A 21,020-nucleotide genomic window follows, 5' to 3' on the forward strand; every position below is an offset into this window, starting at 1 on the left:
AAAACTTGTTCCCATTTGTTTATCCTGAGTGTAAAAATAAAAGTGGAGACATCATTCACTATTTCATCATAAGTTTCATTTTGCTTCACTATTGTTTAAAAACCAGCATAGTATCTCAAGACTTTGGACTGTGTGTGAAGTAATTAGTTCGTTCATTAGCAGACAACATAAATAAACAGCTGTAGTGAGTTTTTGCTTACAAGATGAGTACTGGATGACATGGTGAATAACCTTCTCAACTGTAGTTACAACTTTCAACTTGCAAACAAAAACATCAAAGCATTTATAATTATCAAGTTATTGAATATGTAAAAAGCGAATGTAACAAAAAGCTTCGCTTAAAATAGTTTTCAACTGTGACTAGTGATAGATAAATTGGATGTATCCCTAAAAAGTTCTTTCTTCAAACAAAACAAAAGCTCCTACGTGACATCTAAAAATCTGGGGTTTACTACTAAACCTGTTAAAAGCTAATATATTTATGAGTAGAGGTGCTAAGGCTGTGCAATTGGATATGAAAACTTTTGGTTTTAAATAGCTTTGACTGACCAATGAGTGGAAGCGTTAATAATTCAAGGTAGACATTATATTTGTTTTATGTTTTTTACGGGGTTAGAGTTAGTAGGATCAAGGATTCTGGTGACTAAACTCTGATTATCAAGAACCAAGGTCGAGACAACATTGAATAAAATGGGAGAGATCCGCACGAAAACGATCTTTTTAGATAATAACATTCTCTTACAAATTTGTAGCTTCACTCATTGCTACATTTAAGGACACTGTCAATAAGATACTCAGGCTATATCTATTCCTTTTGTTCACAGTTCAATAAAGTGTTCTTAGACATCGAACAAAGTACATGGTGTGAAAACTGCAAACTTAGAGGATGAAATTTAATGCACACTGGATATTTAACATAATATTAGTATATCCATATACGTATTTATATGGCCGAAGACTGATATGTTTTGATTAATCAAGTAATTTCCTTTATTACCCTTAAGACATTCGTTAACGTGACATTCATGAAAAAGTTTGAATGGAGATTGAATAACTTACATATGGGTTTCAGAAGAATATTACAATGACAAGCAAATCACAAAGTGGCTCTTTCGTTCCTTCAAAGTCTTCGCTTTTCAGCTATTGTGAACGTAAACAGATGAAACATTTATTTACAATTTTTAAATAGTGTTTCGTGCACTAGATGATAGATAAGTGTGTTGGTAAACCGTAGAAGTACCACAAATGATAGTATAAATTGACCGAAACATGTTTAATAGTAAGAAGTTAAGACAATTATGAACGAAAACTGTATAAACTGGACATTAAAAGTAAAGTGGGTCGTTGGTAATAAGATAAACCGCAAGAAAAGTGGTGAGATTATTGTAACATAAGTTAATAGATTATTGACCATATTGTTATACAACCTTACAAACAATATATCGAGAGTTATTGTCAAAACTAAGTAAGTGTCTCGCTTCTGTTAGTCAGTTTGTCTTAGAGAGGAAAGGTGAATGTATTCAAAAATCAAAAATTAATATATAAGTTACTGATTATGTGTACAAACTGCAGTTTATAACCTGCAGTTCCTTATAAGGACCACATATTAAATGAAATAAACAACTTGGACAAAAAGAAGGAAAGCAATGGCAGACGCATACAAAAGGAGAGAGATATCTATAATTAGGAATACTCGGAATTTATTCCAAGTTAAATGTGTTAAGATTTGTTGAATAACACACAAATTTATGTTATGATCAGCTCAACAAAACAATGCACCGTGAGTATGAATGTGCGTGAAAGTATTTCTAATTTAATAAATATTCATGAAAAGAGATACCATGAATGCTCAAACTGTTATACACAATATCGATTAATTAATTCAATTGAATTTGGTGAGCTTTAAAGCTCACAAAAATCTGAAACCTAAAATATGGACCAAAATTATACTATGACATAAAGACAGGCTCAACTGAGTTACTTGTGTATAGTGATACTGTCTGTCAACACATTTTCTTATAAGTATACAAAACTTGGTTTCAAAAATTGAGTAGTACACTGACAGACGAAATGAAAAAGCAGAACTTCTAAAAAGTGAAACCTACTGAATATAAAGACTGAAATAGATGCAAAATTAGGCGCAGTCATAAATACGAAGTGATATGCGTTTCTGAAATTTATAATTCACAATTCTTTGAAATTCATATGTAAAGTTACATATGTTGTTTAGCCGCTCCCAAGTCGTCCTACAGACTGAAATGATTGTAGAACTTAAACAATGAGATTCAGATATATGTAGTAAGGACAGAAGGCCTACCGCCTATGTCATTCCTTTTCTAGTATGCCTCTATGAGTGTTCGATCTTCTATTGAATGAGTTAATCGAAGTTGTGGATACCACTACTTCGGGTAACAGGTTCCAAGAATTGATAACTCGGTTTGAACACCTGTATACCACGGGCATTTTGTTCATTCTTCGCTTTCCCATTCGCTGTTATATCCCCTAAGATGTCTCGATCTATTGGGAAGAAAAAGAAAGGATGTATTAGATCCAAAATCATTTATTGGGATTATATATGTCAAAATCAGATCACCTCATAATCTGCGATAGGACAACGTAGAGAGGTCTAGCTTTTCAGGCCGCTCTTTGTATGACTAACCCCAGAGTTCTGGAATCGCACGGATAGCTGCCTTTTGCACTTTTCCCACGATATCCGAGTCACCTTTAAAGCAGGAGCTTGCAGACTGAATGCAGTTTTTAAGCTTAATTCTCACCATGGTTATGTATACTGTAGTGAACATGATAGTACCTAACTTGATGAATGTCTTTCTTAAAGCATTTAGGGTTTTAAACCCTTTGCTGCAACTTCCTGTCAGTAAGCCGTGATCTTAAGATCATGACTCTTTGTAACTACAAGATCCTTGTGAGACTGGATCACGGGTACAGGCACTTCCCCTACGCATACATACATTTGCGTTTCCTGTTCTTTCTCTCCAGGTTTTTACATCACCGAATATTAGCATTGGTAGATAATTTACATACAGACCCTTGATGTATTCCACTAAGCACCTGTTCCCAGAAGAAACGATTGGAAGTTATTCCTACTTTCCAACTATGAACCATCAAGAGATACCTTATTCATTTCAGGTGAGTGCCAGCAATGCCTAGATATTCCAGCTGCAAAAGTAGTCTATGTTTTGGCACCTTATCAAATGCTTTGCTGAAGTCTGTGTAGACAACATTCACTGGTTTTCTATTATCTACAGCCTCTGTCCATGTCTCTTGCTATAAGGAGATTTGTTGTGCAAGATGAACCTTTTCTGAAACCATGTTGTTCGCTGTTTACCAAGTTGTTGGTTTCCACAAAGGTCATTATGGTCCTTTCGACTATTCTTTCCAGTATTTTGGCTGTGACACTGATGAGGCTGATAGGTCTGTAGTTTGATGGAAGTTGTCTTGATTCTGTTTTATGTGTTGGAGTGACATTTGCACCCTTACTGCCCGTAGGTAACTCAACTTGGCCAAGTAACAAATTGAATGTATATATATATATATATATATATAGAAGGGGCTCTTGAGTGAAAGCTGCCCCAAAAGAGTTTGCCATAGCCTCTGAATTTTCCTGATTGTCCTCTATCATTTCAGATCCACTTCCTACCTTAATTAGGTTGGGAATCCAATGCTGTTTCTTTTTTCTACATTTTATGTACAAGAATAGTCTCTTAGGCTCATTAATTGGAGACTGAGCCAAATGTATTTCATATTTTCTCTGAGCTTCCTGGATTGTAATTAGACACTTATTTCTTACCGACCTGCAGCATTATATCGCACGTGCTGTCTCAGGGTTGATGACAACGTTCAAAAATGTCTTCTTTTGTCGTAGTAAACATCAAATATGCCAATCTATCCAGGGATGAAGATTAAGTCCGATGGGGACGAGGAGCTTCGTAAGTCATTTCTGGTGGCATCTCTAGTGTTCTGGAATAAAGCTAGGGTGATTGTGGTTTCTAGGAATTTGCAACCAAGTGATGTTGTTTATGACCCTACATCTAAATTTACCCACTACAAGGCTTTCACCCCTATTACACCAGGACCTAAGTTTACTTAAGAGGAGGTCATCTAATACACATCCTGGACTGCAGTATACTACAACTAGTTCAGTATCTTGCTGCCTACATTTCAGCCTGCAACGCACCAGTTCACACGTCCCTTTATCATGTGCTGTTGTCTCAACAGCTCTCATGGTTGAGGTAATTTTCGTGTACAGGATAATCTCACCTTCCTAGGGTATAGTCTATCAGCTCTACTGGATAAAAAACCAACCGACCGAATTTCATTATCAAACACTACTGACGTTAGCCGTGTTTCTGAGACAACAATGACATCCGGTTTTTCTTTATCCACCATCGTCTTGGGCTCCGACATTTTGCTTTGTAGGCTGCGAGCATTTGTGTAGCACATCTTTAATTCAGTGGAGAACTTTCCTTTGCCACGCAGAATGATTTCGGGATCGTTTTGCTCCTTCACCGTTTCGGCGGCACTCATGTATTTCCACTTCTGTCGATCGTCTCTTAATCCGATCCATCAGGCTGATATTCTCACGGACATATATTTAGAATTCAGTCAATTTGCGTGAGTTTTCCAGTATTAGGTTTCTTTCTTCAGAAGAGGCAAAAACAACTTTTAGGAGGGGGTCTATTTGTGCGCTCTCATAATCCAATTTTTGTCCTATTCTATAAAGCTTACGGATGCTAACTCCTGATACGATTTCTGGGAGTAACTCGCTTATTAAGAACTTAATGTGGCTGAGGTCGTGCTCAAATCTAGCCTTTGGTTCTGTTTCGGAAGATCCTCTTAACTCAAGAAAAATGACTGCCCTGTTAATGAGGTCTGCCTTAACACGCTGTGGTTAAGGGCTCTGGCGCGAGACTGGTAGGTCCTGGGTTCGAATCTCGCTCGCGAGGCGGGATCGTGGATGCGCACTGATGAGGAGTCCTACAACAGGACGAAACGGCCGTCCAGTGCTTCCAGGTTTTCGATGGTGGTCTAGCTTCAATTGACTCATGATTTCAACTTTGAAATATACTGAAATCTCCACAAATCCCCTTCTGCCAATAATTTACCTTATTTTGTCTCTTGACAACATCATATACACCGCTAAAGCTTTTCTATCCTATAATCTGTTTTGCGTTGATATTTGAATCCGGAATTGAAACCGTAGATTCGCATAACTTAGTACTCCCTATAATTTGTTTCTTCTCAGCGAGCTTTTTCATCTTCCCTGTAACAGTGCCTATATCGGTATGTTTGTTGTCCATTTCTCTAATGGGGTACAACTTGATGATAATGATGATTAATCTTAAAGGAGCTGATAATTGTATCAGAAGCATTTATAGTCGTTAACAAAGGTAATTAGCTACCTGTACTATATTTATTGGACGGTCATAAGGTTCACATTATTGACGGTTTTTATCTGACTGACTTCGGTAATTCTAATGACCATATTCCATGATTACTGAGTCGCAAAAAGTTGTATGATAATATTGAAACCCAATATGGATTGACAAATGTAATGTAAGTCGTTAGTGATCCGAAGGTAGACTGAACTGTTTAAAATGGTTGAGGTCTTAGGATTGGCCATCTGTAATAATTATGATATGCCAACACTTTGAAATGGGCCTCGCAAGTGCAAGACATACTAGGTTCTCACTGGTTATTCCAAAGTTATAACAGCGAATCCCCAACAACATATTGCAAAATTTATTTCTTGGCCACACAGCATACATTTTGAGGAAACAATGTGACTTATGATCCCGCCAGATTTACACTTGAAAACCATTGGTGTGTTTAATGAATAGTAACAGGATTAGAAGTGCTTTGATAGCCATTCTGAGTAGGACGTAGGGTTAATGTGTGCGTCTAAAGATTATCGATTTACCTGAAAGCGTGAAATTTGTTTCACATGAAAGTTGAGCAAGAGTACACTTTACACCATTCTCGATGGTAGTTTTGCGCTTGAAGATACCAATTTCAAGTACTTACTTTATTAGATTATGACTAGTTTTGCCTTCAACGGACTTTTTATTTTGTAACTACACCTTCAAACAAGTTGCAAATTCATCAGGATAATTGTGATCGACTGGGAAGATTGCATACATTAAAATGAAACCGAAAAACAGGAGCTACATTTCGACGCAAAGAAAAGACGATAAATAAACCAATCTTTTTCAACAGGCTCATAGCAAAGAATTGGACATTGGGCAGCGGAGATTTGTCATGAAGGTCGTCTGGCGAAAGCATGTTATGCGTTGTAGTTCTTCATAACCACTATTGGGATTGTATTTTCTGTCCACTCAAGTGGCAGTTTCGCGTCACTGTTGTATAAGATTATCAGAAATAGTCTCCCCATCGCCAATCTACAACCCAGAGTGAAAGGCGATGGCAGAGGTTGTAGAACGCAATTTGGAAGATTCCGTCGGCGAGATTCTGCATATCCGAAAGGCGAAACTATTCAACAGATTGGAGATTAAGTAAGTTTGTGTATGTCTCAGTCATTACGCAAGTATTATTTACCAATGTACAGCCCACATGCAATATTACATGTCATGATATTAATATTACATGTTATTTCTATGTTTCAGACGTAAAATTAACGGAGTATATTTGGGTCATCATGTTAGGTATGTATAAAGATAATCCGCTAATAGGATTATGCGTATCTTAAAGGTACCCTGAAAGAGCATGAACAGTGGCATGTGCTGAGATCCACTTTATATTGTTTTGTTTCTGTATTGTGTGGAATATTAGCTCTCCAGATTCTAAGTGATTTCGTAAGGTCCTCAAGATACAGCGATCGCTTCTCAGGTCATATGGTTCTCGATGTCATTTGCTAATGTTCAGCATATGTCAAAACTAATGTATGAGAATATCTTTATAATTGTGGTTAGCTTGGCTGCGGGATATGTTTACAATGCTTGAGCATTGTAACGTTTGGGGATGGCGTTTCTGAGCTTACCTAAGGCAGTTATCTCGACACGAGTAATCTTACACATCTACGCCAGTTGACCGATGTCCAACGTATATCGCTTTAATGTTTAATACTGACTAGCAGAAAATGGTTTATATTGGACCATCAATCTGAGGATGGTTACACTGAATTAAAATGTTTCTTTTTCTGACGCAGCATAGATCATGTTTAATTTAATTATCGAGTCACTTTCTATGGTGAAAATCAGGAACTAGTTTATCAAAAGAAGAAATTGTTTTAGGGCGATTAAGTAACATCCAAGTTATCTTAGGCTGTTGCGTGAAGACAATTCGTCCCGAATTTATAGATTCTAAATTAGTGTGCATTGTCTCACCCCTCATTTTTGACGTAACAACATGTAGAAATACTACGTTAGATAATCCCGTTATATGCTGAAGTGCTTTCTGGGGTTTTCAGTCGGTAACACTCACCTCTGGTTACTAGAGAGCAAGTGAAAATAATGACCAGCTCCGGTCAGGTCTTTACCAACTTTTATAGTATGTCAAGAATACTTCATTTTATCATTATTATACTTTATAACAGTAAAGGGGGCATTACAATGAACGTCATCAAATGCTATGCGCCTACCAACGACTACGATGAAGACGTTAAAGACCAATTCTATGGTAGGCTTCAGTCGATTGTTAAGAAGTGCCCAACAAGGGACCTGACCATTCTGATGGGAGATTCAAATGTCAAGGTTAAAAATGGACAACACTGGATACGAAAACATTATGGGACGACATAGACTAGGAGAAAGGAATGAAAATGGTGAGAGATTTGCAAACCTATATGCCTTCAATAAGCTGGTCATAGGCGGCACCATATTCTCAGACAAAAACATACACAAAGCTACATGGACTTCACCGGACCACACCACGTAGAACAAAATCGACCATATCTGCACCAACAAACAGTTCAGGAGGACGATGGGGGATGTGAGAACCAGTAGAGGAGCTGATGTAGCTTCAAATCATCATTTGCTGTTCGCCAAGATGAAATTGAAACTTGAAAAGCACTGGACAACGGGGCGGACAATATCAAAAAGTTTTAATACGGCCTTTCTTCGGGATACTGACAGACAACGAATTCAAGATAGCCTACAGCAATAGGTAAAAGGCGAAAGATTTATCCGCAAATGCCCTGGTACGGCCGAGAGTGGGGAGAGTCCGCTCTCCCTCTCCAAATGCTCTCACATCGCCACGCGTATATAGCCCCTGCCACGGAAGTCCTACTCACTGCCTTCTCGCACCACGCGTGTTGTTTACCAAATTGAGAGGACGAAAAGCGAATGTCCGGCACTTTAACCGGGTTGGTGGACACGGAAAGTTCACCTAGGGGAGTTGGAAAACCATGATTCCAAACCAATGGTGCACATGGGCTGGCTCCAGTATCCTGGGGGAACAAATGGCGTACGAATCAATCATTGATCACCGGCTACCATGGGACTGCGTCTCCTCACGATGTTCCACTGCCTTGTGGGTTAGACCTCTAGGTCAAAGGCTCGGGGTGTGGCCCCCTAAGAAAACCACCTGTTTCAGTCTGGGCACCTGGGCAGTATCACAGCCCTCACACAAATCGAATGAGATTTGTGCGGCGCATATGTATTCGGTGCCCCTTTGTACCAATATTTATGTGTTTAAATAAATAAATAAACAGCAATAGGTTCCAGGCCTTTCACAATCTACTCAATGGAGATTGAACTACTATAAAAAGCAACTGGAAAGGTATCAAGAAGGCAATCGTTTCAACATGTCAGGAGGTTCTGGGCCAAAAGAAGCACCACCACAAGTAATAGATCACTGTTGGTACACTGGATAAGACTCAAGAAAGGAGGGACAAGAAGGCAGCAATCAATACCAGTCGAACAAAAGTAGAAAAAGCCAAGGCACAAGCTGAATATACAAAAGTAAACCAGCAAGTGACGAGGAGCATCAGAATAGACAAACGTTAATATGTGGAAGATCTAGCAATGACAGCGGAAAAGGCTGCAAGAGAAGGGAACATAAGACAATTGTATGATACAATAAAGAAACTCGCTAGAAAGTACCGTAAACCAGAACGACCAGTGAAAAGCGAGGAAGGCAAGGTAATCACCAACATTGAAGAACAACGGAACAAGTGAGTAGAACACTTCAAAGAACTCTTGAATCGACCAGCTCCCTTGAAGCCACCCAACATCGAAGCAGCACTCACGGACCTCCCAATCTATGTTGGCCCACCAACAATTGAAGAGATCAGCATGGTCATCAGACAAATCAAGAGCGGCAATGCAGAGGGACCAGACAACATTCCAGCAGAGGCACTGAAAGCAGATGTAGCAGTAACTGCAAAGATAATCCACATTCCCTTCAGTAAGATTTGGGATGAAGAACAAGTATCAAGAGACTGGAAAAAAGGACACCTGACAATATCATACTGAAGTTCTATGATGGATTAAACTGCCACATCGTTCATGGAGGACAACTCATCGACTCATTCGAGGTAAAGGCCGGTGTTAGGCAAGGTTGCTTACTCTCACTCTTTCTCCTGGTGATCGACTGGGTCATGAAAACGTCAACATTTGGAGGGAAGCACAGAATACAGTTGACAGCTAGGATGCAGCTGGACGATTTAGACTTCGCAGATGATCTGGCTCTTCTATCAAACACGCAACAACAAATGCAAGAGGAGACGACCAGTGTAGCAGTAGCCTCGGCAGAAGTAGGTCTCAATATAAACAAGGGGAAAAGCAAGATTCTCCGATACAACACAGCATGCACCAATCAAACTACACTTGATGGAGAAACTTTGGAGAATGTAAAAACCTTAACATTTATGTAGGCGGCATCATTGATGAACACGGTGGGTCTGATGCAGATCTGAAGGCACGGATCAACAAAGCAAGAGCAGCATATTTATAACTGAAGAACATCTGGAATTCAAAACAACTATCTGTCAACCAACACCAAGATCAAAATTTTCAATACAAATGTCAAGACAGTCCCACTGTATGGTGTGGAAACTTGGAGAACTACAAGAGCCATCATCCAAAAGATACAGATGTTTATTGACAGTTGTCTACGCAAGATACTTCGTATCCATTGGCAAGACACTATCAGCAACATTTAACTGTGAGAGAGAACAAATCAGATGTTAGCGGAGGAAGAAATCAGGAAGAAACGCTGGAAGTGGATAGGACACACATTGAGGCAAGCACCCAACTGAGTCACAAGACAAGCCCTCACTTATAATCCTCATGACCAAAGAACACATTATGCCGAGAAATGGAGACAGACATGAGAAGAATGAACAACAAATGGATAGAACTAGAAAGGAAGGCCCAGGACAGAGTGGGTTGGAGAATGCTGGTCGGCGGCCTATGCTCCATTGTAACAGGCGTAAGTAAGTTAGTAACTTTATAACAGTTCCACTGAACGGATTTGGAAATATTAAACACTCATAAAATCGCCTCATGCAACATATCTACTCACTTATTTCTGAGCGCATAATTGTGCTTATTTTACACTTAGTACTTGTAACTAATTAATAATTAAATGTGATTCTTCAAATTATCTGTGAGATTTTACGATGTTACCTTCTTTTCTTTCACTGCCCAAATAACGTATCCCTCTTCTCGTTTCCATAGTGAAATAGTTCGTAAACGAAGACACCATGAATACAGTCTTCAAAAGCGTAACAAACGGATTTTAGACTATGATGCCTACATTAGCACTGAAATAACGATAATTAAATTGTTACGCTGTCGTCGCCAGGTTGAATTCATTTTCGTAAAATTTATGTTCTAGATTACAAATGATAGCAGATATCTTGACAAGATTGAGAAGTCAATTATTAGTCGTCTAGTACGCTTGCATCGGGTAATTTGTTTTTTCTATGACGTGATGTGCTCTATAGCAATTGTGTTATAGATTCCAGTCTCATCTTGACCTTTGGATGAGATTTATTCATTTTTGTAAAATTATTAACCGGCATTTATCTGTTGTACGTATATGGAATAATGTACTTCAGATACATGGTCGCACAGAACCAAGGCTTTGGATTGCTGCAGCTGCATATCATTTACATCATGGTGTCAGATCGAAAGCCCGTGAAAATCTACGACATTTCGACAAACAAAAAAGTGATTTGTTGAAGACGCGGAAAAGATTACTAAGTGAATATATGATATTGGATCGTCACGCATCAAAGGCAGAAAAGCAAGAAATAAATGAGCTTATGGAAGAGTTGAGTAAGTCTCCAAATAAAATAGCACCTTATTTTTATGTATCTGCGTTCTATGCTGAATGACGTTTTAACCAGATTTTGGTTAACAGATAAACTTAAGCTTGAAGCAGTAGATTCCTGTAACGTCAAATTATTTAGTTTGGGAATTTCAGTTGGTTGGGCGTTTCTATGCACATAACAAACGTTCTTAGTATATTATCACTACTAAAGCATATATTATGGGGCCAGCAAATCTGTTCGCTTGATTACGTTCCCTATTGACTCTAACCTAAACCTTTTAATGTCGTCGACTTGGTGTCATTCACCAATTTTCTTCCAGTTACCTTTTACCTTTGATACCTTAATTTTTAAATGCTTTAGTATTCATTTTTTCAACACAAATTTTTAGAGGAAAATCAAACTTCCTTAGATAAAGCAGCTAAAGAGATGGTCAGAGAACGTCGTCTTACTTGGGACAGAGCCCATTTGAATGCCATCCGGGAAGCTCGTCATTTGATAACTGAAGGAATCTCTTTGAATCCTGAGTGTGATCTATTACATTTGGAATTAGCCAAGTTAGAAATCAATGCTTTGGATTTTTTTCGCACTCGTGTCCTTCCACGATATAAAAACTGTGATGTTGATTCAGCCAATACATCTGCAGATATCAGCCTGAATGGATGTAATAAAAAGAAGAAACTAAAAACATTAGAAAGAGAGGCAGTGGAAAACAAAAAATTCGTAAGCTGTATTTTTTGCAAAGTCGTAATTTAGAAACTTCACGTAACAACCACAATTGATAATATGTACAAATGATTTCCGATGAACTAAGTACTGCTGTAGGATTTACTGTTCTTATGTTGTTGCCAGCTTATCATTCTCAGTATCTCCTGCCCAACCACTTATTGGCTTGATCATGTATAATTGTTAGTTTTCGTTTTATGGTGTGGTTTGGTAGGGTATGTCTGAATATAAACTAGGTATGTTTGCGATATAATATTCCTATAGTGGAGGCTGATTATTGTGTTCTGGATTCAACGGGGAGCTCAGGGAGAGAATCTGTTGTGTCGGGAACCAATAAGGACTTAACAGTGATTCAAGGCTACTCTTGCTAATTGAACTGTCATTAGTTGTCTCTGGGACAGTAATGGAAATCGGTATTCTGATCGGTGGTTTTGTCATGTGATATTAGTTAGTGGCCCTAAATGATATCACTCTTTAAGTAGGAAGCTTATGGAAATATCGCTGTTCACATTTATTGTCCATCACTTTCTGACATCACCTAGAAAATTATTGAAAACGAGTGTGCTGTGGACGGATATTTTGCTGTGGTTTTAAGATTCTCATCAACGTCTACCGATGATTATTAAATCTGGCGTGCAAACATATCTTTAGACTTCTGTAATAGAAGACTATCTCATACTGACTAAAGTTACAGATGTAATCTCTTAGATTAAATCAGCTGTCCAGTTTCTCCTTGGTTATAATTCCCCAATTAATGTTAGTATGTCATTAAGGCTAACTTCGACTGGACGTTTACGTATTAGAAGAGTTCATGTAAACATAATTAGGTTATTCCTAACCAAAATGTTAATATATTGTTACATTAACTGGTAGATTTTCTGTTAACGTATCTAAAATATTTCATATATTGGTCATATTTTGATCGTTTCGAAGTATTAATCAAGTGTGTTGGGACAATTCATATGATTATTTATTGAGTGAACAATGCTGAGGTTAGACTCAGGTTGTCAGATAAAGGTGGCGAATCGGTTGGTGAGGTATTGTTATTTATTATTATTTGAACACATAAATATTGGTACAAGGGGGCACCAGATATACATGGGCCACATAAGAAAATGTAATTTCATTTAATTGTGTGAGGGCTATGATACTGCCATGGTGCCCAGGCCGAAGCAGGTTGGTGAGGTAGTGAGTCTTCATCGATCAAAATTGTTAAATAAATGAGTATTTTGTTACTACTTTGTTGGCTTTTTCTCCCTGAATTTGTAGATGAGTTTAGTTACTGAAAATACAGAATTTATTGTTAACGGAGGAGCTGTCAATTTAGTGATAGAATCACTACTATCTCGTTGGGTTAATAATAGTAAAATGCTTGGACTACTTCATCAAACCTTGTTGACCGTTCCACAAATAATCGACGCACATTTAATTGAGAAAGTGGCCAACCTGTAAGTTCTTTAGAAGTTGGTTTTCCCCGTTTGATTTATATTCAAAATGTATGATAAGACAGTTTTATCCAAAAAAGGGACTTTTCGTCCCTACAAAAAGTCCATTATAGATTAATTATATGATCACTACAATTGTGATTGAATTACCACGTTTTCTGAAAATAACACTCAGGAATAAACTTCGTACAATGAGACTAGCATTGTTCTATACTATCTAATGTTCAATAATGCCAGCAGTGGTAGATAATTGCGTGTCAGATTTTGTTTCCAACGTTTAGAAATTAAGTACAAGTATTCTTATTGTCTTCTGAATATGTACCGAAGAGCATACGTTTTATGGGCCAGAATAATATCAATTTCATTGTGAGCTTCACATGTTGAACGAGGGACATGATGTGGGCAAGTAAGTGCATTCAAAGTAAAAAAACAACAAACGAACGGTACTTACTTTGCCTTACTATGATTTACAAAGGCCAAAGCAGCTAAAATGTTGAACATCGACCTTCTTACTTAAAATGGAATCATTAGTTGACTTTTACGTGTTTTAGTGACAGAACTGAACAATATAAACAACTTTGTTCCTCCTTTTAATTATAATTATCAGTTAATTGAACTAAGAGCATTTTTATAGTCACATATCCTTAGAATTTTCCCTGATGATATTACTCCATAAAGTTATGGTTTGAAAAACTCATAAAACTATCATTCCAATTACAAATGTAAACCTCCATTGAAAGCTTACTTATTTTTATTTATTTATTTATTTATTTATTTGAATATTGGTACAAAGGGGCACCGAATACATATGCGCCGCACAAATCTCATTCGATTTGTGTGAGGGCTGTGATACTGCCCGGGTGCCCAAACCGAAGCAGCCCAAACCGAAGCAGGTGGTTTTCTTAGGGGTTGACCTAGAGGTCTAACCCACAAGGCAGTGGAACATCGTGAGGAGACGCAGTCCCATGGTAGCCGGTGATCAATGATTGATTCGTACGCCATTTGTTCCCCCAGGATACTGGAGCCAGCCCATGTGCACCATTGGTTTGGAATCATGGTTTTCCAACTCCCCTAGGTGAACTTTCCGTGTCCACCAACCCGGTTAAAGTGCCGGACATTCGCTTTTCGTCCTCTCAATTTGGTAAACAACACGCGTGGTGCGAGAAGGCAGTGAGTAGGACTTCCGTGGCAGGGGCTATATACGCGTGGCGATGTGAGAGCATTTGGAGAGGGAGAGCGGACTCTCCCCACTCTCGGCCGTACCAGGGCATTTGGGGGCTGCCACCTCCGGGTGTTCATTAAAATGTTGATGTTCATTAAAATTCCAAGTTTAATGAACTGATTAGCCTATAAGGAGCTATATGAAGATGATATTAAATTACTTATTGAATTCATTGTATTCTGCAAAACTTGTTATTCTCACTTTATTTAAAACTTTTGATAATAGAAAATTACTTAAAACAACATTGTGTTTTGTTGTTGTAGATGTATATTGAAAATCATTTAAGTTTTTATGATAATCATCATTGACTCCAGTAGTCATAATTTCCTCTTCTACCACTTTCGTTCTGATTATTACAAAAGTTCATTTTAATACTAATAAAGGTTTCTTTCTGTTGTTTTTTTCTAATTCCCAGTGTAAACAATGCCAAAGAGGTGGATACTTCTGAGTCCTTGGAAAAAATTAAGGTAATAAACCAGTTTATCCTATCTTTTATTATTATTGTCACTTATTGCTTTAATTGGCTTGTTTTATTAACGTGGCATCTTGGTCTGCGTGTGTGTGTGTTAAATGCTGATCAACTTAGGGTGAGACATAAATATAGCCAATCGCATAATTATACACTCGACTTTAAACCAAACTTGTTTTGTGTGGGTTGACAATGTTATATAGTTTTCGGGAAATTAATTTTCAGAGAGGTCAGCTACAGTTTGTTAACGTAGTTGAATGTGATAGAGATATGTAGCTTGGATGAATGTTTTTTGACGGTGCTACGTTCTTTAAGCTGTATGGTTGAGTTGTAGAACTTTCGCTGCTGTTTTAAACTTAGTCGTCAGTAGAAGTGAGCTTTTAAAAAAATTATTCGACAAGTACTAGATCAGTTTGTTTTGTTGACCTTGTTTGTAGCCGGTCGTCTTCTCAGGTTTTAACAATAAATATATTTTTTATTATATCCCGAAATTGTGATATTTTCTAATTCAAATTCATATCCGTAGTTGTTTATGCAGACTGATATAAGTAATAACAAAACCTATCTTTTCATCTACAAGTCTATGTCTGTTACTACGGGGTGTACTATTTGGAAGAAACAATAAAATTTCCATGTCGATTGATGTTTAAATTACGCATGCTATGTTAAGACTAGTGGTACTACAATATTTTCCCTCAAGTGTGGATGAATGAAGCTAGGTTTCAGCCCATAATAATACATATATTACTATAAATTGAGAATTTAAGCATTAAATATGTCTTGCCAAATATAATATTTATCCTTTCATTGTCAAAGTTATATATCATAAAATAATAACAAATATTGTTCAATTTTATTCCAGCCCCCATTAGAATGTAAAACTCATGAAATTCGATCAAAACTTTCTGATCAGTTGGTCAAAATTCACCAAACCATGATGGATAAAGGTGTTGAAGCTGTTATACACTTATGGAATTCTTGGTATTTGCCTTCAATGGGTCATTCTTTACAAACCTCGCCTTTCCGATTAATCAATCCGTCAATTCCTGAAGCTGTTGGTTTACTACAATCTCGTTTAACCGCTCTTTCTCTTTATTCTGTGTATGAATTAAACGATCAATCATTGCAAAATTCAACCGTAACATCAAATGAAATGGTCACAAATGAGCAGGAAACTAAATTACACAATGCTTATCATCAGAAACGTCAATTTTTGTCCTCCGAAGTTAGTAAAACTCGAAGCTTGTTTGATTCACTGAGTACTTCACAATGGGGTAGTCATTGTCCAGGTGAATCCACCACATTTTCTGTCTTTTATTTCCCAGTTAGATGTATTTTTATAAATGACGTATATGCAAGCGGTGTTCATTTGTTTTGCGTGAAATGCAGACTAGTAGTAGCATCCATAACGCCATTTTCATTCTATTTATAAATCATCATCTGGAAGCACCTATATCCCGATCTTAGCTGCTACCTTGACGTGGAGATCGGATTTGTCTCATGTGGTGATCCGATCGAGCTATATTGTCTGAAACAAATATTCTTCTCAAGCAGTTGTCTCTTGGGCTTTGTGGTGATGCTCACAAGTCTCCACGACGACTACTAACTCAGTTTCCTTTTTAGGTCTTCCACGGTGTGAGCGATCGAGGAGCGACAGCCTCTGTCATACCTTTAATGGCACCCGAGATACTCTTGTTAAATTCCTTCATCACTTCCTAATATTCCATCTATCCCCACCACTAACCCTCCTCCTATGACTTGATCCCCATGGACCACTAATGCTAGTTATTCAAGTCCACGATATGTTATCCCTGATCTCTTAAAAACGCGCTCTAAACTACATATTGGGGCTTGCAATGTTCGGACCTTGTGCCAAGTAGGCCAACAGGCTTCTGTAACTAGGACTGTAGAATCTTTACTACTGATGTACGTTGTTTCTCCGAAACATAGATACAGAATTCAATTGTGGTCCGTTGACTTGACGTTACCTGGTCTATACAGAGACCCAGGATGATTTACCCTCCATGTATCTGGGACGTGACTGCCAACTCTTGAGGCCTTGATGGTGTGGGTATTGCATTAATTCAACAGCAGATCGGATCCTCTGAGATTGTATTGCAATAGTTAGTTGCTTGTGCGCTGTCCAACTGAATGGAGACGTAAGAACACTGAAAGATGGATGAATACTCTGTTTCCTCTTACTTATCTCTGCCTGCGCTCCCACTGACTGGAAGACGAATGTTATAGAAAGTACTCCAAGTTCTTTCAAAAATCCTAACTCTCAGACGCAGCAACAATAGCAGGTGATTTAAGTGCCTAAGTAGTTAGCTTAACCAAAGTGAAAGACATTTTGGCGGTTCTTACAGTGTCGCAACTCGGTTAACAGATAATGGCAACCGGCTAATGGAACTGTGTTCAGACAACCGTTTATTCTTAAGAATCACCAACTGCAAGCGTAAGAAAAGACATCGTATAACATGGTGATGCGCAGAATTGACCTAAAAATGGGCTCAAACAGAATACATCGTAATTGTCCATCGTTAGAGAGGTCGACAAAAGACTACCGCCCACTGTGGAGCACATTTCTTGACTCTGATCATGCTTAGTACGAACACGTGTTTGTTTTCTTCCTGTCGGATTCAGAAAAGGACCCTTTAGAGTTCAAATTAAGTAGGGAAAAGTCAAGAATATGTTTTAGGAACAATTAGAAGAGCGGTTAACCAACTATGAAATCGTTGAGTGTGTTGACCACTTCACTTATTTCGGTAGTCTCTTAAGCTCTGGTAGATTGGTGTCAGACGAAATCTGGGTATGAATTCAGAAAGGCCAGTTGGTTTTTGCCATTTCACGTCACTTGTGGTGTACATGAGATATCCGTTTGTCGACTGAAGGACGAGTATACTGCACAGAAACTTGTTCTGTTCTACTTTGCAGGTTTGAAAAATGACCTTTAAGAATGTAGACTGTTAGTAGGTTTTTAGTATTCTATCAAAGGTGTCTTTGAACGACTGCTCGTATACTTTGGGACAACCGAGTTAACAATTCTGAGTTTAGACACAGAGTACTAGATGGGTATGGTAAGTCAACTGACGAAGTAGTGAAACGTTTTCGGCTGAGATTGTTGGAACATGTATTACGTATGTCCACCCACTGACTACCTCGACACGTGATTCTTGCTGATGTAGGAGTAGGTTGGGAGGAAGCTAGGAGTGACAAAACAAATATACGGCATCGGTCCATGAAGATATCGACCATTTGATTGAACTATATAAATAGGTGCAAACGACCTGATTGGGGTCTACGTGATTATCGTAACTCGTGGTTAGAGATTTTATATAATATATCTTGAAATCGTTTGCAATAGAACAGGTGCATTCATTCTTTATCTTCCCTTAGATCCTGAGTTTCTAAATCCCTAATAGCTTTTTGTTTCAGTGATTTGTGTTTTTCTTTCTTGTTGTACCTTCGATGTCCTATCTTCTCTATTACTATTAATCCTGTTGCTGTTTTTACTACACCGGGATTTGGCCTAGAACTTTCATTTTACTGTGTTGTTTGAACCGATATTTTTATATGTATGAGTTTCTACGATGTGTACGACTGACGAAGCATTTTTTATCTCAGTTTTGAATATCAATAACAAGCAAAATTCTAACTTCTATAACCAACACGATAAATATTCGACGAAGTTATCCACAATCCAGGTTTTTTGCTGTTTATCTAGTTGAATCAAAAACTTACTAGTGAAGTACAAAAGTATGCAGTTGGTATATTATATACGAGAACTTTTAACGTTGGAAATGAAGATGACGATAAAAATTTACTGTTTACTTTCTGATTAGAAAAGGTTCACATATTTGCTTTATTTTTCTTAAGTGAACGTTTTAATTCAACTGAGAAAATGCTTTCTATGGATTGCATTGAGTCATCTAACATGCAAATATGATAAACTGCATGTTGAATAATCTTAATAAGAGGTTCGCACGTCAATCTGAATGACAAAATTTTGTCAGCTTTTAGGATTAAACACAATGGTGTTAATTATAAATAAAGTGGTGTACTGCGATGTGCACATGTCAGTCCTACAAATGGTTATTCTCTGTCTAAATAGCTCAGTGGCAACATTTCTAACTGTGACTTTGAGTTCTAGAAAGGGACATCATCTCTCTCAAGATTGCAAACATGCCTAGTTGGCATGGATGCCAACAAAGATGAAATCTATGTCTATGGTTTCATGGTGACTGCCTTCAAACATCTGACATCAAAATGCTAATAAAAATATAAAAATCTTTTTCTCTGTTCTATTGTTACTGTACAGGCAAACAGGTTAATTTATTGTCATCTAATTCAAAACCAGTCCACTTAGCTTGATTTATCTAATTCAAACAATTTCTAGAAATTGCTTCAATTATAGACAACACTATATACTTACTTTAAATCTCTATTATCGTCTTTTATTCTTAAAATTCACAGAATTCTGGTTATTGTATTTACGCTTTGAAAAGACAATTGGTGATATTACACAAATGCCAGCTGTCCAATGGAGAGCTCAAAAGACTCTATTGACGGAACACTTTGATAAATTTATATTAATGTTAAATAAAGAACAAGAATAAACAATGCTGACATGAAATGTACCATATAAATTTTGTTTAATAATTAAAATATTCTAATTTTGTTCAATTATAAATTGGTTTGTTTAACTTTGCCTATATTATTCCTTTCAAAAGTGTTTTTTGTATCTTTCGATAAGTGATTAGTTCATGAATATGTAAGTATTGACACTAGAAATTGTCTTGAATGAGAAGATGGCATGAATACTTTTACAGTTATTTAGTTATATAGAAACGTTTGGTTTATTATGGGACTGATGGTTAAATGATTGAATCACTTGGCTTTCAACTATTACGATCGAGCGTACACATTCTTGAAGATATTTGTTGTAATAGTGTAAATAATGTCTTAAAAAGCAGAAAAAAATATTTGAGTAAACAATTCTTTTCAATAACTTCTCCATCAAACTCTGTAGTTATATTTTCATTTAGTATTGTTTGTTTGAATCTTCCCATTGATGTTTTAGGACTGCAACTAGTCAGTCTCTAATTGGCATATGTGTATACTGTGCGTATTGCCTCGATATTGCCTTAATTCACAAGCATGGTAAGCAGAGATGGATAGTGACTAGCAGCAGAATCCAGTTTGACGCACGTTTCATCGTATTTGGGACTGGTCAACTGAATGTACCTGCATGTCAGAATTGATGTTCACTCTGGGACTCGAGTCCTGGATTCCACTACCAGCCACTATCCATCTATAGTTATATGTTTATAATTATTGTGATATTTTAATAAAACCATAATAAGGTATGCATTAATATGAATTTGACAATGTTATATGTTAAAAATGGTGAACTTTTGCATCTGTTACGACATAAATAGTATAAAATACCATAATAATTATGAACTCATCACTGCACATGAGAAGAATGAACAAAAAATGGATAAAACTAGAAAAGAAGGCCCAGGACAGAGTGGGTTTGAGGAAGCTGGTCGGCGGCCTATGCTCTATTGGGAGTAACAGGTGTAATGAATGAACATCGCCTGATGATGAAGTTATTGAAAATAATTGTTCCCTTAAATATTCTATGGGGATTATTAAACTGTTGAAATAATGTTTTGTAGATGGAAAATTCCCTGTTAATATCAAATTATGCAGTAATAAGTAATTACGATTGCGAATTTCGAAGATATTTACGTGTTTACGAATAGATGATATACAAAGTTGGGTTTTTTAAAAATCTATGTTGTATCCCGAAGAGAATTGTGAATGGTAACTTCTGAGGACTATTTGTGGACCAATGTAATATGTATATTTCCTATTGTATAATTGTTAAGTAACTAACCTAAT

The 21,020-nt window shown here is 37.3% G+C and overlaps 1 protein-coding gene across 1 annotated transcript; it reads left to right on the forward strand.

Annotated features, from left to right (window-relative positions):
• Positions 1-6,438: 6,438 nt before the first annotated feature.
• Positions 6,439-19,775, forward strand: Smp_093450 (putative hepatocellular carcinoma-associated antigen; the record flags this gene model as incomplete). The annotated part of the gene is made up of 9 exons (XM_018796459.1): positions 6,439-6,530; positions 10,656-10,782; positions 10,816-10,887; positions 10,925-11,258; positions 11,643-11,974; positions 13,247-13,425; positions 15,060-15,111; positions 15,976-16,402; positions 19,587-19,775. 9 exons carry the CDS (start codon positions 6,439-6,441, stop codon positions 19,727-19,729), a joined length of 1,758 nt encoding a protein of 585 aa, XP_018651599.1. The 3' UTR covers positions 19,730-19,775.
• Between the last annotated feature and the right edge of the window lie 1,245 nt (positions 19,776-21,020).

The sequence above is a fragment of the Schistosoma mansoni genome, chromosome 4 (assembly GCF_000237925.1).
Source record: "Schistosoma mansoni strain Puerto Rico chromosome 4, complete genome".
NCBI classification, from domain to species: domain Eukaryota; kingdom Metazoa; phylum Platyhelminthes; class Trematoda; order Strigeidida; family Schistosomatidae; genus Schistosoma; species Schistosoma mansoni.